The sequence below is a fragment of the Pleurodeles waltl genome, chromosome 5, assembly GCF_031143425.1.
Source record: "Pleurodeles waltl isolate 20211129_DDA chromosome 5, aPleWal1.hap1.20221129, whole genome shotgun sequence".
Taxonomy (NCBI): domain Eukaryota; kingdom Metazoa; phylum Chordata; class Amphibia; order Caudata; family Salamandridae; genus Pleurodeles; species Pleurodeles waltl.
In genome coordinates this window covers 1,219,182,318-1,219,197,891 of record NC_090444.1, presented here as the reverse complement: position 1 = coordinate 1,219,197,891, position 15,574 = coordinate 1,219,182,318, and the positions used below count along the sequence as shown (strand labels likewise).

General features: G+C 43.1%; 1 protein-coding gene across 1 annotated transcript in view; it reads right to left on the bottom strand.

Annotated features, from left to right (window-relative positions):
- GRIK2 (glutamate ionotropic receptor kainate type subunit 2) overlaps positions 1–15,574 on the bottom strand; it is a 1,513,871-nt gene that overhangs the window by 1,084,672 nt on the left and 413,625 nt on the right. The window contains exon 4 of the mRNA XM_069235474.1: positions 11,854–12,035. Within this exon, the coding sequence (XP_069091575.1) occupies positions 11,854–12,035 (182 nt within the window). The remainder of the gene's footprint in view (positions 1–11,853; positions 12,036–15,574) is intronic.

Below are 15,574 nucleotides of genomic sequence, written 5' to 3'. Positions count from 1 at the left end.
CCATGGTCGCACCACCGGGACCGGCGGTTTCACGCCACTTTGGTCCTGGCGGTTGTAATCCCCCAGGGCAGCGCTGCTTGCAGCGCTGCCCAGGGGATTATGAGTCCCCCTCCCGCCAGCCTTTTCATGGTGGTATGAACCGCCATGAAAAGGCTGGCGGAAAGGGGAGTCGCGGGGCCCCTGCACTGCCCATGCCTCTGGCATGGGCAGTGGCGGGGCCCCCTGCCACGGCCCCATGGAGCTTTTCACTGTCTGCATAGCAGACAGTGAAAAGCGCGACGGGTGCAACTGCACCCTTCACACCGCTGCAACACCGCCGGCTCCATTTTGAGCCGGCTCCGTATTGCGGCCGAAATCCCCACTGGGTCGGCGGACGGAAACTAGGTTTCCGCCCGCCGGCCCAGCGGGGATCTCCAAATAGCCACCGCAGGAGTGCGGCCGCCAAAGTTGAAATGAGGGCCTCTGTCTTTTAACTAATTAATTAATAAAGAGTTGATTTGAATACATTTTGAACTAACAGATGATTTAGAATTGTAAGAAATAGGGAAATAAAACTTGTTAAACCTTTCCTGAGTAGTAGTTATTTTTTATTAGTATGGTTTAATTTTGTGTTTTCATAGAGTGTTTCCTTGGTTATTGATGTTAGTTATTGATTTAATAGTCACTGCATGACTAGGATACTCAATGCGATTCAAAAGGTTCATCAAACTATACGCGTCACCTTGTAAGTTTACTTACTAGGGACTAGGTGTGCTAGCAGAATCAATGGGCCTCCTTGCACTTTGCTCCACTAGCATCAGGTTATTAGATGCTAGTGGAGCAAAGCGCCAAAATAGCGTCAAATATTTTGATGCTATTGTTCCTAATTCTGCCATGATCCGTTGTATTTAAGATACGGAGCACACATGGTGGAATTAAGGGGGAGCAGGGGAGTGCAAGAAAAGTGGTGCTTCACTATGTGAAGCGCCACTTTTGTTAAATCTGGGCTTTAATCCCGATTACAACTTCAGCGCTATTGCAGGTACACCTTGGGAAGATGCTAAAGGCCACTTATACGGGATGAAGCGAGAGTACAATTTACACCTGATAATGAGTTACACACCTTGAAATAAAAAGAAATCTGCAAAACACGAGGACAAACACATTCCGTTTCGTAAGTAAGCAATTAAAAATACTTTCATTGCTGACTTTAGGTTCAAGAGTTCAGCCACACAGTTGGTTTGCCAGCTTTTGAGCGGCAAGAGTAGCTGGCATACACCAAAAGAGAACTTTGACTTTGAACAGTTGTTTTTATACTTGAGAAAAATAAGGAATGAACAGCAACGGAATGCAATGAAATTCAAAAACGTTTGCACAACAACCTTTTTACCCACTCCCCAAATTATAATTCCTGTTTCTAAAACTCAACTCAAAATCTAATCTAATAAAAAAACAAGTAGCTCCTTCCTGGGGCAACCTTTTTACCCACTCCCAAATTATAATTCCTGTTTCTAAAACTCAACTCAAATCTAATCTATGGGCTCCTATTGCATTGAACAATAGTGACTATTATGTCTCTTCCTTTACAGGGTGAACACCTTAACACAGAGCAACCATTATCTTTCTTTCTCTTTATTTTTCTCTCTTTGTTCTCTCGTTCTGTTTTTCTTGTCCTCCTTTTTTCTCTTACTCTCCTTTTTCTCCTTTAATTTCTTCTCTACCTTTCTCCCTTTCTTATTCCTTTTTCTTTCTCTTTTTGTTCTTTTTCATTATTTTCCCCCTTTCTTGATTTAATTATTTTTCTCTTATTATTTGTCTCTTCTTATCTTCTCTTCCTTTTTCTTTTATTGTCTTGCTTTCTCTTTTTTCTCTCTTGCTCTTTTTTCTCTTCCTTCTTTTTTCTCTCCTCCCTCTTTGTTCCCAATTTTCTTTTTCTATCTTTCCCTTCCCTTCCCTTCCATTTTCTTTTTCTCTTTCTTTCTATCTCTGTTGTAAAGTTGGTTCCACACATTTAATCCATGTGGATTGTTTTTTTTTTTACTACCTGGCTTTGGACTTTTACTGTGAGTGAGTCTCACTACCAGAGTCTCACTCTGAGAGTACTAAAAGCCAGTGCTTGGGTAAAATGTACTGGGCTGTTTACACATGAACACATACATGTGCGTTTGTGTGTGAGCTGCACGTGTCAAACTACTGTTGTGTGCAGGCCAGTATCTGCGCACAGGGAGCTCCTCACAGAAGAGTCCCTTGAAGGATTGGTGCTGACCAGAGGTAGGCCTCTAATGTGAGTGGTCATTCATAGTGTAGGTCTGTAGTGCTTACTGAAAATCGGTGGTACTTAAATTAATTTCACATGTTATGCGACATTAGCATCAAAGTACAGTTTTGCACCACTTAAACCTGCAGGGTTCAGTGAACTATCAATTTGCCAGGATTAACTGGCATGTAGAACTTTCCAACCCATACTTTAAAAAAATCCTGCACAAGGGAGGGCCACTACAGAAGACACTGGATAATGGAGCAGCGGCAGTGAAAGAATGCCCAGCTCAAAAGAGAAGGCACTTGAAGCAAGTATAAGGATTCGCTGAAGGACTTTAACTCCAACTGGCACTCTGGACTAGGATCAGTCTCTCCAGAGCCAGTGGCACTGGCCCTAATCACCCCTGAATAACAGTTGGGGTAATGGACCTCCAGGGGGAACCTGGGTGTTGGATCTGGGACACCTGGTGAAGGTCTGGAGGGTGCCCAGTGACTGCAATGGCACAGTTCTCGTAGTAGCTCACTGAGGAGTGGTGATGTGGCATTATCTCCATCCCTCATTCTCAGACTCACCCTCCTCTTGCTGCACTCTCTGCTGGTGCCTGTCACAGCCTGCTGACCCAAGGGAGTGCTCAGAACACCACCAGCCCAGCCATCAGAGCAAGTTCCTCACTTCTGTCATCAGTCCCACTGCTGTGTTGTAGCCCTACCTGAGTTGCGGTCAGCGGGAATGAGACACAGCAAGCAGGGAGATTCCAGACATGCCCCCACTTTCATCCCAGAGTGATGCCACCCACTTCCTTCCACTGACTGTCCGTAGCCACACTGGGTACTTACTGCCCTAAGGGTCCATTGCATTTGTAGTACTAGAGCTGCACCATGGCGACTATTTCTCATTGGGACACTCTGTTGTTGGACAGGGTCTTGTCAGAGCCAGGAAAATAGGAATGCATTTTGATCTTCAGATGGCAGCCATCTTGTGATGTGTATTTGTTTCTACCAGCATACTGTAACTGCCTAGGGATTGAACTGTGCTCAACTTAGGGTAAATTACATTGATCCTCCGTACACCTAAGTAGGTTAGGTGCACATCTAAGGTCATGTCCCATAATAGTTTCTCTCCTGACTGTCACATGATGTGGTCCTATTTTACACTGTGAAGTGCTGAGACATTTGTTTGCTACCTCTCCCAGTGACTCTCTTGATTCACCACCCCGTGCTACATTCTGAACTGCAAACACAAACCAGCAACACAATCCTTGGTCTCAGATGATGCGGCCAGTCATACTAAACCCATCCCTCAAACTCAACTATGGCCCCCACTCCAGAGGTCCTAGATACCACCCTACCATCACTGATGAGGGAATTACCAGACATCTAACTGTCCATTGCCTCAGCAAACACAGCAATGGGAGCCACAACCATGGAAATCCAATCACTTTGAGTAGAAATAATCACCTTCAGAATGCAAATCACATCTTTGGAGAGCAGGATTGGGGACCTGGAAGGTAAACCAATGAAACACCAGACTGGGGGAACGTACTCTGGCAACTACAGAAGAAGATTATAGGCTTAGAAGACCAAAGTCGCAGAGGTAGCATGCACATCATAGGTGTTCTTAAGACTGCAGAGAAAGATGATCTGTGGACATTTTTGCAATCCTTCATCCCAGCAATGCTACATCTTTCCTTTGACCCTCCATTGGAGTTGCAAAGGGCCCTCAGAGTGAGGGAGTTCTTAGAGTCGACATCCACCCAATTGCAACAGATCTTGGTGTGCTGCACACGCCATCAACTAGCTATACTGATTATAACAATCACCAAGAAAAATGGGCTGTACCAATGGGAGAATTCCTTAGTTCACTTTGCAGCTGACTTCTCTCCCATACAAATGTTAAAATTAAATGATTTCTGACACTGCAATCCTAACTGCAAAAACTGGACTTTAAATTTGGCCTCTTTTAACCAGCAACAATGATTGGCACATTAAATGACCACTCCAGTTTGAGGCACTGGAAGACCTGGAATCCTCCCCGGATGCACTGGAGGGATCGGCTACGGAGGTTTCACGATGTACCAACAACCTTGACCCTGGAATATCATTAACATGGGAGGTAGACCCTGCAATACCCTTAACCTGGGAGGTAGAGCAGGATCCTGACCCTGCGAAATGGAAGAGATGGGTGAAAGTGGGGCTAAGTGGGAAACCAATGGTGCCCTGTGGGTCAAGATTCCCTACACGAGGAGGGATGAATTTAGATTGCCCCCAAACTCGATCTATGACACTCCCATGCATTTGTTCCAGCCCCTCTCTGGACCCTCAAACAATTGACTGCAGTACATAGCATAATGTCCTAGACAGGATTGACATCCTCAGATTTGTCACATTGTCCTCCTTGACTAGAAACTTTCTTTTTCCATTTTCAGGTCTTGTGTTTCTTTGGGAGGGGATGACGGGAGGGGGCTGTGGATTTCCTCCCTCTGGATCTAATTGACTAGAGGGTTGGTATATTGTTGTGAAACTCAAATTTAAAGATGCTTTCCTGGGAGTAGGTTCAATATATGCTTCAATGGATACAAAGTGGACTTTCTCGCTTTCATCACCAGGCCTCTTAAATCCCTGCTTTAGAGGAGTTTTCTGATTGGCAAAGATTGGAATGTGATGGTAAGCCCTGTTCTGAATAAGTTAGGTCCCCTGGACATTTAGCATAGCAAAGATATGAAGAGCATTTCATGTCACCCATGAGGGTAACCAGGCACTGGCAGGGTCCAGTTGTTTAACTAAGTAGCAGGTCTTCAGGGACTTTTTTAACTCTGGAAGAGATGGGGAGGTCTGAAGATGTAAGGGTATCTCATTCCATGTCTTTGCTACTATGTAGGAGAAGGAGCGATCTCCACTTAGTAGCTAGTCATTCAAGCAGGTGAGTCAGCAGTTGTGTAGAGCCTTGTATGCATGGGTCTGGAGCTTAAACTGGCATCTCTTTGTACAAGGAGCCAGTGGAGTTCCCTGAGGTAGGGGATGATGTGGGTCCATCTGGGGAGATACAGGATGAGGCTGGCTCTGTTGTTGTGTGTGGTCTGTAGTTGTTGGAGGAGGTGAGCTGTGATTCTAGCATAGAGAGTGTTGCCGTAGTCGAGTAAGCTGGCATGAGGGCCTGGGTGATGGTGTCTCTTAAGCTTTGGGTAGCCATTTTAATATCTTACAAAGCATGCGTAAGGTGAAGAAGCAGGAAGAGTAGATGAAGTTTACCTTAGTCATCAAGGTGAGCCTATTGGCAAAGAAAGATGCCTAAGTTTCTAGCAGGGTCAATGGAGTTAGGAGAAGGTACGAGTTCTGAGGGTCACCAGGGTGCGTCCCATGGGGAGCTTTTGTTTCTGAAGAACAGTGAACTCTGTCTTATCCATGTTGAGTTTCAGGCAGATGTCATTAATCCAGTTGGTGACATCTGTCATGCAGTTGTGGAAGGTGGTCTTGGTGGTGTTTTCAGAAAACGTGAGGATGAATTGTGTGTTATCAGTGTGGGATATGTTGTTAAATCTATGGGTTTTGGAGATACTGGCCAGAGGTGTCATGTAAGAGTTGAGAGGGGGGGATGAGTGAGGATCCTTGGGGTACTTCACAGATGATTTCCGTGGGTTTGGAGGTGAAGGCGGACATTTTGCATTCTTCTGGTGAGGAAAGAGGCAATCCATTTGAGAGTGGCTCCTTGGATGCCTATGTTGTGCAGCCTTGTGATGAATGGTGGGAGATCATATTGAAGACTGCTGAATGGTCATGAAGGATCAGAGCTGCAGACTCTCCTCAGTTGAGTAGAGCTCATATGTCACCGTAACCACAATGAGGGCGGTCTTGGTGCAGTGTTTGCTGCAGAACCCGGATTGAGAGGAGTTGAGTAGGAAGTTCCACTCCAGATTTGAGGACAGTTGTTGGTGATCGCTTTTTCAAATACTTTGGCTGGAAACGGGAGCAGAGAGATCGGTCAGTAGTTGTTGTTCACTGGGATTTGCTGATGGTTGACTTTTCTGTGGTTCCAGTTCTCGGAAGGTGGTTGTGGCAATTGAGGTGTTGAACAAGGAGATGAGTATGTGGCTGATTCTGGCTTCACCTAGCATGAAGTTGTAGTGGGGGCATGGGTCAGTTGGGGCCCTTGAGTGGACCGAGTTTATGTTGGAGGGCCTGTCCTTTGGAGTGAGCTGGTTCCAATCGATTAATTGGATGTCTATGGTGGTAGTCGGGTCATTGTGTTACTTGAAGAAGTTGATGGCCTTGGGCTGGTATTTGAGGGTTCTGTAGATGTGTATGATCTTGTAATGGAAGAAGTTTGCAAGGTTGTCACAGAGTTCCTCTGAGGGGGTAGCATTGTTGCAGCTGAGGAATTAGAGAATTATTTGACGATGATGAAGAGTTCTTCACTGTTACTGAAGCTTTATTCGATTCGCGAGGCTCATTCCTTCTCTATGATTCCCCCACCTGTCAATGGTAGAGGTTGAAGGCTGTCTTGAAGGTGGTCTTGTCAGTCATATCCTTGCTGGTGCACCATCTACTTTCCTGTTGTTTGCAGCATTGTTTAGGAGTTCTGATGTCTTCAGTGTAGCAGCAAGTCTGCTGGGTGGGACTTGTGTGCTTTTTTGCCAATGGGAGTGAAGCTGGTGGCACACTTGGTGATCCAATTGTTGACGTTTCTTAGGTTCTGGTCTAGGTAGGTTGTTTGAGGGCTTGGGGTGGGTGGTGTTGAGGGTGTTGATCCATGTGTCCTTTACGACTTTGCTCCATCTGCGGTGGTGGGTGTTTTATGCAGACTGAGGGTGGGGGTCCATGGACTGCTGATGTTCAAGTGGACGATGAAGTGGTCAGTCCAGGTGAGTTCCGTGGTGTGACTGAACTTGATGCAGTCGCTGGTGGTGAAGATGGGGTCTATCATGTGGCCTAGGTTGTGCTTGGAGTCATGGATGAGCTGAGTGGTATCGAAGTTGTTCATGCTGTCAAGAAGGTTAGGAGTGTTAGTGTCTTTGTGGTCGTCAAGATGGAAGATAAGGTCACTGAGGAGAATGTATTTGTTGGAGTCCATGACGAGGGGGACGGTGAAGTTGACAATGAAGTTGTAGAATGCTGGATATGGTCCTGACGGACGGTTGGTGAGGGTGCTCCTGGTGGTGGTTTTGCTGTCTGTTTGTAGTCAGAAGTCGGGGTGTTCCGTGGCAGAGGTGATATTGTCATTTGTCGTAGTGCATTGGATAGATTCCTTTTGCTAAATGGCAATTCTACCTCCAGGCTTATTGATGCAGTCATGGTGGGTGATCTTGTATGCTTCGGGAATTGTGGGGGCAATGTTGGATCCGGAAGTGGGGTTGACCCAGGTCTCAGTGAGGAACAGGACATTGGGTGTGAGGGTTGAGATACGTTCCCAAAGCTCAGTGGTGCATTTGCATAGTGAGCATGTGCTGAGAATGGCACATGGGAGTGGTGTTTTTGTTCAGGTGGTGTCTGTGGTCTGTTCGAGGTGGGGCTGGTCGGTGGGCTGGTGTGTGTGCTGTGGCAGGTGAATTGGAAGTGGGTGTAGGTGAAAGGTCTTACCATGGAGCATGGGTCAGCACGGTGGCAGTGTTTGTTGTGGTGTCAGAAGGTGTAGAACTCGGCTTCTCATTTCAAGGACCTCCTTTGAGGTCCATCTCTGAACGTTCCTTTTTGAATTGGTGACTTCCACTCAAATTTTGTGAGGAGTCAGATAAAGCATGTCTGTGGGTCTTCTAATGCAGGATGCAGTGATCCTGAAGAAACAACTTGCCAACTCCAAAACACACACCGAGCATGAGGCTAGTATGTGCGCTGAGGCATGCTCTAGGCCCACAACAACTGTTACTTTAAGAGATCTGTTGAAGGTTTAACTCAGTCTCAATGGGAGCAGAGAATTCATTTTCCCATCCCTATCAATGCCAGCATGAAAGGGGTGGAAAAGCAGCCTAATTAAAGGCTTCAATATGTGCCACACTGAGTCCTCCCACTCTATTGTAGATAAAGGGAGCAGAAAGGGGGTGCTAATCACACACCAAATGGAGATAGTCAGGGAGTTCCAAAAATACTATGAATCGCTCCACACAACAGACATTCACCCAGTGGAAGGGGTGGAAGAGGCTTTTCTCACCAGTTTATGCCTACTGAATGTGAATGAAGATGGAAACTGTATCAGCAATCAATAGCATGGCCACCAGCAATGCCCAGTGAGATGAACTGTTCACCATTGATTTTTATAACATTTTGAAACCCATTATTGCCCTGCTGTTGTTATAGGTCTTTTGACAGGCATTCAAAGCTGGCCACCTCTCTGCTGAGTTTGCCAGAGCCTGCACATCTCTTTGACCAAAAGCGGAAAAGGATTTGCTGATCTGTTTGAGTTATAGACCCATTTCACTAACAAATGCAGATCTTAAAATCCTAGACACTGTGTTGTCTACCACATTGACGTGTGTGCTCTTCATGTTGATTCCCCCAGAGCAGGCGGGATTCGTTGTGGAACACTTTTTCACCTATCGCCAATGGACACTCTCCCACATCCTATGCCAAGTTAGATCACACACACAGAGGATGAAGTCCTAGTGTGCTTGCATGCTGAGAAAGTGTTTGACAGTGTGGAATGTGGCTATCTATTTCAGACTAAGGAATGGATAGGGATGAACCTAGAATTTTTAACACTGGTTCACTTTTTGACATTCTTGTGACAATCTCCTGCTCGCCGACTCATTCAAAGCCCTGGTGAAGTGCATGGAGGCTTTCACAATGTTTTAATGCAGGAACAGATGGACAAAGTGAGAAGCTATGTCTTCGGAAATGTAGCACTTTGTGTGAGACAACACCTTTGTAGATCCAGATCAAACAACATCACCAAAACCTGCTCGCAGACTTAATGTCCTATAACAAGGTAATACCCAGCCAAAAGGATACTTCCAACCCGATTCTAATTGCTTCTGCCTCTGCTTGGGTCCGGGCTAAAAAAATATTACACATACATGACCAGTTACACTTTAAAGCCCCTATATGATGCAACACTGCTATCAAAATGGGGGAGTGAGATTAGTTGGTCTCAATAAAAAAATGGAATATACACCATAAAGAAAACATGTTTGCCCAAAACACCTGGAAAATGTTTGGCAACCTTGCCAGAGACTATGGACTCCCTGCCAGTGAAGAGTGGCACTACCCATAGTTGATACATGCCCTTCAGACTGACCTAGGCACAGCCCCCCAGTGGCTCCCTAAATCACCCATCTTACACTACCTTCACACATGGGAAAACCTCAATGGCACAATACCAGGCCAGTATGCTACCCTACTAGACCCACTCTTCCCATCACCCACTTTCAGTGCTCTGAAACATTGCTGGACAGCTCGACTCGACACACAATTTCAGAATGACAAATAGGAGCTCATTCTGGGAAACTACAACAGGGGATATATGTTGAAATACAGCTACTACAATGTTCTGCACTGGTCACTGGAACGAACAAAGCTAAGCTCAGCCATCACTCTTCATGCTGCTGGTGCAAGGCACAGCGGTGACACTGTATACATCATTGGAGAATGACACAATATAAAGGATTTTTGGTGACAGGTGTGGACGTATATGAAACACACAATACATTCCCACTAGAACTTGATCACACATATCGCAGTACTACAAAACTTAAGCAAACTACCTGACATATCCTGCCCCATTTCCACTGCCTGGCTAATGCCCGAGGGGTAGCTAAGGTCAGTATTTTGCATTTAGGGCGCACACCCACAATTCCATCACTTAAAACCTAACTTTAAGAAATGCATGCAGTAGCTTCCTTCGAAAATTTAATATACAAATTGAATGACATGCTGGAGCAATTTGAGGAAATATGGAGGGTGTTTATCCTTGCGTAGTATGCACTCTTGGGTTGGCCAGCAGGTTTGCTCCTACAAGCAGCATTGCCTCCTCCCCTCTACTCCCCCTCTATGTGCTCTACATAAGACCTGCAAACTTACTTCCTCACTGGTACACACCTTCCCAGCACAGGAATGTGCATTTAGGTTGTGTTATTAATTTCATAGTTGTTAGCAGTTTCCCACTGGTTGTCTTTTTATGGACCTCGAGGTCAGAAAAAGTTTATCTCTCACTCACGCAGTGCTATGGCATACTAAGGCCCACATTTAAGAGGGCCTAGCGCCTCCTTGCACCACATTAGTGGCATTTTTTGTTATGCTAATGTGGCCCACAGAGGCCAAAATCAGAACCCCAGATTTACAAAGTGTCTCAATGCATGCATTGCACCACTTTGTAACCACTTGTGCCACATTATGTATGTAAGGGGGCCTGAAACAAATGGCGCAAAGAAATCTAAAACAATTCTTTGCAACATTTTTTGTGGCATTTTTAACGCCTGCTCTGAGCAGGTGTTAAAAGGAGGCACACCATTATTTGTAATGGCCCTTAATGTGCTTTGCAGGATTAGCATAAAAAAATATTGACGCTAGTTCCTTAAATAGCACCATGGGGTGCTGTATGTTAAATACGGCACACACATGGTAGCGTTAGGGGGCACTAAGGGGCGCAAGAAAAGTGGCACTACATTGGAAGAAGCAACACTTTTCTTAAATCTGCCCCTAAGATTCCCCCAACATTGTTTGTTGCGAGCCAGGCCTCTCTCTTCCCCTCTATGTACCCCTTTCCCCTGGCTACTTTTATTGCCCGCATGGTTACACTTGAATCCCTTGTATATATACTTGTACCAACAGCAGAACCTTCCTGATGGAGTTTGCACACCTATTGTACTAAATAAATCCGATTAACAAAAATAAATAAAACGTGGTTCTTTTCTTAAATCTATTCTTAAGCTTTTGTAATCACTCAGCATCAAGACATCCAATTCTGGACATCAACCAATCGCTATAAATATCTAAATTGAATGCAATAAAGAAAAAAGTCAACATTCTCCCTCCATGTAATGCAGGTACATTAAGTAAAAAGCGCATTCTGATTCATGAAACAATTCCATAGATTTTCCTTTCTTAATAAAATACATGAATAAATACATACAAATATTAATTTGTCATCTAATGAAGAGTGAATTCATGCAAAGGATCCGCTTTTCTACACTGATGAAGTTTGAACTGATAATGTATCCATTAAATTGACCTAAGCCGAACTGTGTGCAAAAGGAATGCATCTGCTATTTGTATTATACATAAGAAAGCGACCCGTGTACTGTTACAATTAAAATTAAAGCCTGAACGAGAATATGAAATTTTGTTTATTGCAGTTAAGGTTAGTGACTTTTTTAAAGAATCTTGGTTGTAAGAGAGAACAATTATTCTTCATTTTGTTTTGTTCTTCCATTTGTCGTTTGCTTGTTTTTAATGCATATAATTTGACGTTCGTGATTGTTTAAAAATACATCTTTATTTGTTCTTCTCTTTCATTTAGTCATTGCTTATTTTTAGTCGGTATGTTGAAAAACAAAATAAAAACTTAACAATAAAATTGAAGTTTAAAAATTGTCCAACGCCTTCAGTTTTTTGCTTTTTTGAATTCAGTTGTTCAAATGCACCTGTCAGACATCAAAGAGATTAAGAAATTAAGAGGGAGTTGATTACCTGCTTCAAAATTCCTGCTGCCATGTCATGACTGCAATCAAAGATTACATGAAACTCCTTGCCTCTTTTCATCTCCTTCAGCAAAGGTTTAGCATCCTTCGTCTCCATTGGTAGCTGGCGGATTTTAAGGCGCAGGTTGTAACGCGAGGGAGCCTTAATGAGCTCTTGTAATCGAATGAGGCCTAAAAAAACAAAACAGAGTAAATGTATAAAGAGGAAGGCGTGACCTGCCGAAAAGTCAAGGACATCCTCGTGACCTGTTATTTTCACTATCACCCATTTGTCGTGTGTACTGTAGGATTTTAGACTGAACTGAACTTATCCCAATTAATTCCTTTTTTATATTTGGCACTCTCGTCTGTAATATTCACGGACAGTAATCAGCCTGATCTGTGTTAACTACCAAAAATGCAGAAAATAATTTCTCTCATCTTTAAGCACAAGTTTGACACTGCTTAGGCAAGGTATATATAAGAAAATACTAATTCAATTGGGATCAAATCCCTGACTAGCAGTAATTATAAATGTTCGGATGACTGAATTCTATTCATATTTTTGTAGCTTTATTTTCAGTATTAGGGATGACTGCAATAACTACTTATATTTAAAAATGTTTTCACATACATCAATGCATTCTCTCGACCTAGCCCTTCTTGCTAGGTATTTTGCTCGACTCAACAAAGACATGCAACACCTGAACCACAATTAAAGTTAAAAAAAGCAACGGGAATAAACGTACCAGGGCCATATTGGTATGTAAAATATAAGGCTAGACTGACCTCATTCAGAGGATTGCAGATTGAAAATAGCTACTTTAAAAAATAACTGAGCTATGGAACATTCATACAATTTAACCCAGAATAGAACAATGCCAGTCTTTGCCAAAGCCGCTGCTTGCTCAGGGGACCGCTCACATGTAAGCTGACTCAGACAGGCCAGTGCCAAAAAAAAGTCACACAGATTTACACATATAGGCCCATATATCCGAAGATGTGACACAATGAAGCCCAGCAACCAATTTGGCGGTGTTGCATGAGAGGGAGGGAGACAGCAGGAAGGCTTCACATCTACTAAGATATGGCATCAAAACCTTGGGTGGTTGCATGGGCATGCCCATGTACCACCCATGAAATGCCCTCCAAGGCAAAATAATGAAAAGCAGCACAAAGAGCTGCTTTGCGAACTTTCAGGCACCTTTCCTGAGCAAAACAGTTTTGAACTAGAAAGTAAATGTAAGATAAATATTTTGTGGAGTTTTGCATTAGTTTTGTGATCCATACTCAGTGCAAAATGTTAGTAAATCTGCCCCCTCAATTGCTATGTCAGAATAACAAGCTTCCCCATAAATATTGCTACACTCAATCGAGCAGTCCAATGAGCTTTGAAGGTAAATGAGGTAGATTCAAATGAGAACAGGAAAGGAGATGTAAAAGACAGTAAGGCAAAACAAGATGCATACTTTTTTTTTAACAAATTGGGAAAAAGTGGAACTAGGGATAAAAGAATTGAATAGTCTACATTCTTATAACTCTGGAGAGTGGCATCAGAATGATTTGCTCATTTGACGAAAGAAAGGAACAGTGATTCAGGTTTAGTGGTAAAATGCAGAATGTGGCTGAGGCATGGTTGTTTACATGTTGGAGCAGGTTAGAAAACAACATGCCAATATGTACACCTCATTCTAGGGCAATATGTGGAATAATGATTAAATCTACTATTTGATGTCTCAGCTTGTAAAATCAGTAACCCGAAAGTGACAAGTAATCTGCAGCAGTCCTTGCATCTTAAACAATTCTTATCTTCACTTCTAGTATCGTCTAATAGACTGAACACTGCATTCCATCGCCTGTAGTCTGGCTGCCTTCAGTTGGAAAGATATTTGTGAGTCACAACGTGGATACAGGGTGCTATCTCAGAATAACACATTCTATAGGCATTTTCATACTGCCAGATTGCATTTTATAATCCAGACTACTTTAAAGGTCAGGCCTACCAAGATGGCTCTACTGTCCCAGTGGTTAGCTATGTATAGATCTGCTGAGTTAAGCTAAGATATTCTTAGGTAAGCATTGCTTTTAGGGCAATCCAATGATGAATTGATCTCATGAATGCAAAATGAGTCGCCAAGTCTTCCTTCTTGATGAGTTTATGTAAAGTTCAGTAAACTGAGTCGACCATGAGAAGTAGCTCTGCGTCTCTGGCTGTTTCTGCCAGTCACATCACCAATACTAGATGGAGAAAGAGATTTGTGTCCTTTCAGGTCCTCGTAGGCCACAACCGGTGAAATACTTAGAATGCTCCTTTTTAAGCATGCACTAGATGCGTGTCACCAAAAGGCCACAAAACGTCACTGGTTCTGATCCACGTTTATAATTTCAGTCAGTGATGTAGCCGACTCTGGCTCACAAGTTCAGGAAAATATCACTCACAATCATCATTTTCACACAGTTAACTAGAACGAGTTGTGGAAAGCGCTAGATAAATACCCATGCAATACAGCAAAATACATGTTTGAAAATAATGTCAAATATAGACCAAAGACAGCGCCAACAGTCAGTCTAATGGCCACTCCGCAAGTTGTCCACCGTACTTACAGTTCAGGTCAGTGCTATGGCTGCACAATGATCGTGGTGGGTGAGGTCAGGCTTCAATGTAAACACATACTCCTACTAAATATGTTTGAGCAGTCTGCTACAATCTCCATCAGGACTCCAGATTAAAGAACAAAGTAAGAAATACAGACCGAAAAGCATGCCTCTGAACTGCATTACCTTTGCTATTTTTATTATCATGTTACTTATTAGGCTATCATTTCACACTAGTGGAGAGTGACATGATTCAGAGAAACAACTATTCACATTGACTTTTGGCTTGCTCTTAATAAGTATCGTTTTTTCTCCACAAAACCAGTACAAACAAATGACAGACAGCGGAGGCTGTCTAGAGATTTCATTGTAGACCCTTCACTTGGATGCTCTGATTGCCATTTATCTCATGCATGGAAATTGTTTCTGAAATTACCCTTTACAACTGAGTATAATTTTACAATGGCAATCATATTTGCATTGTATGCTCTTCTTACTCCTATATGATGTCAGTCCAACTCTTGCATTTCACAAGCAAGGGCTGGAGCTGCCTTTCATTTATAAACATTCTTTAGAATGGCCATTTAAAAAAAGTCTTACAAAAGAAAGACATTCACGTTGGACCTGAGTCACAAAACTCTTGCATATATATTGCCTCTTGTAGGAGTCTATTAAAATCTTGAGTACATTTCATAAAATTGTAATGAAAATGTTTTAGAGAACCCATGTCTTGCAGAGTTTCCTATGACTATTTAAATACATAGCTATTTAGGCATATATATATATATATATACTTGTCCATTTAAAAATGAAGACATGCCATCCAGAAGTGCATTCACCCTCTTATCTCTCTTTGTGTAATAGATGTTTACACGTGGAAAAAGCCTGAAACGAACTACAGTTTATGCAGGGTTAATCCCTCCCCATTCCTGGACTGAACCCAGATTTACTCTTGCTCTTGACAAGAAATAAACTATTTTATGGGTGGAAAATAGTGGCAAAGGTTTAGTGAAAATTTGTATAAATGGGACAAAGTGTGTTTAATATTTGCATCTGGGCTAATCTGGTAACAATAACATCCCTCGCAATGATCGGATTTGCACCCTTCCTTATTGTCAGTAGTACAAATTCAAATC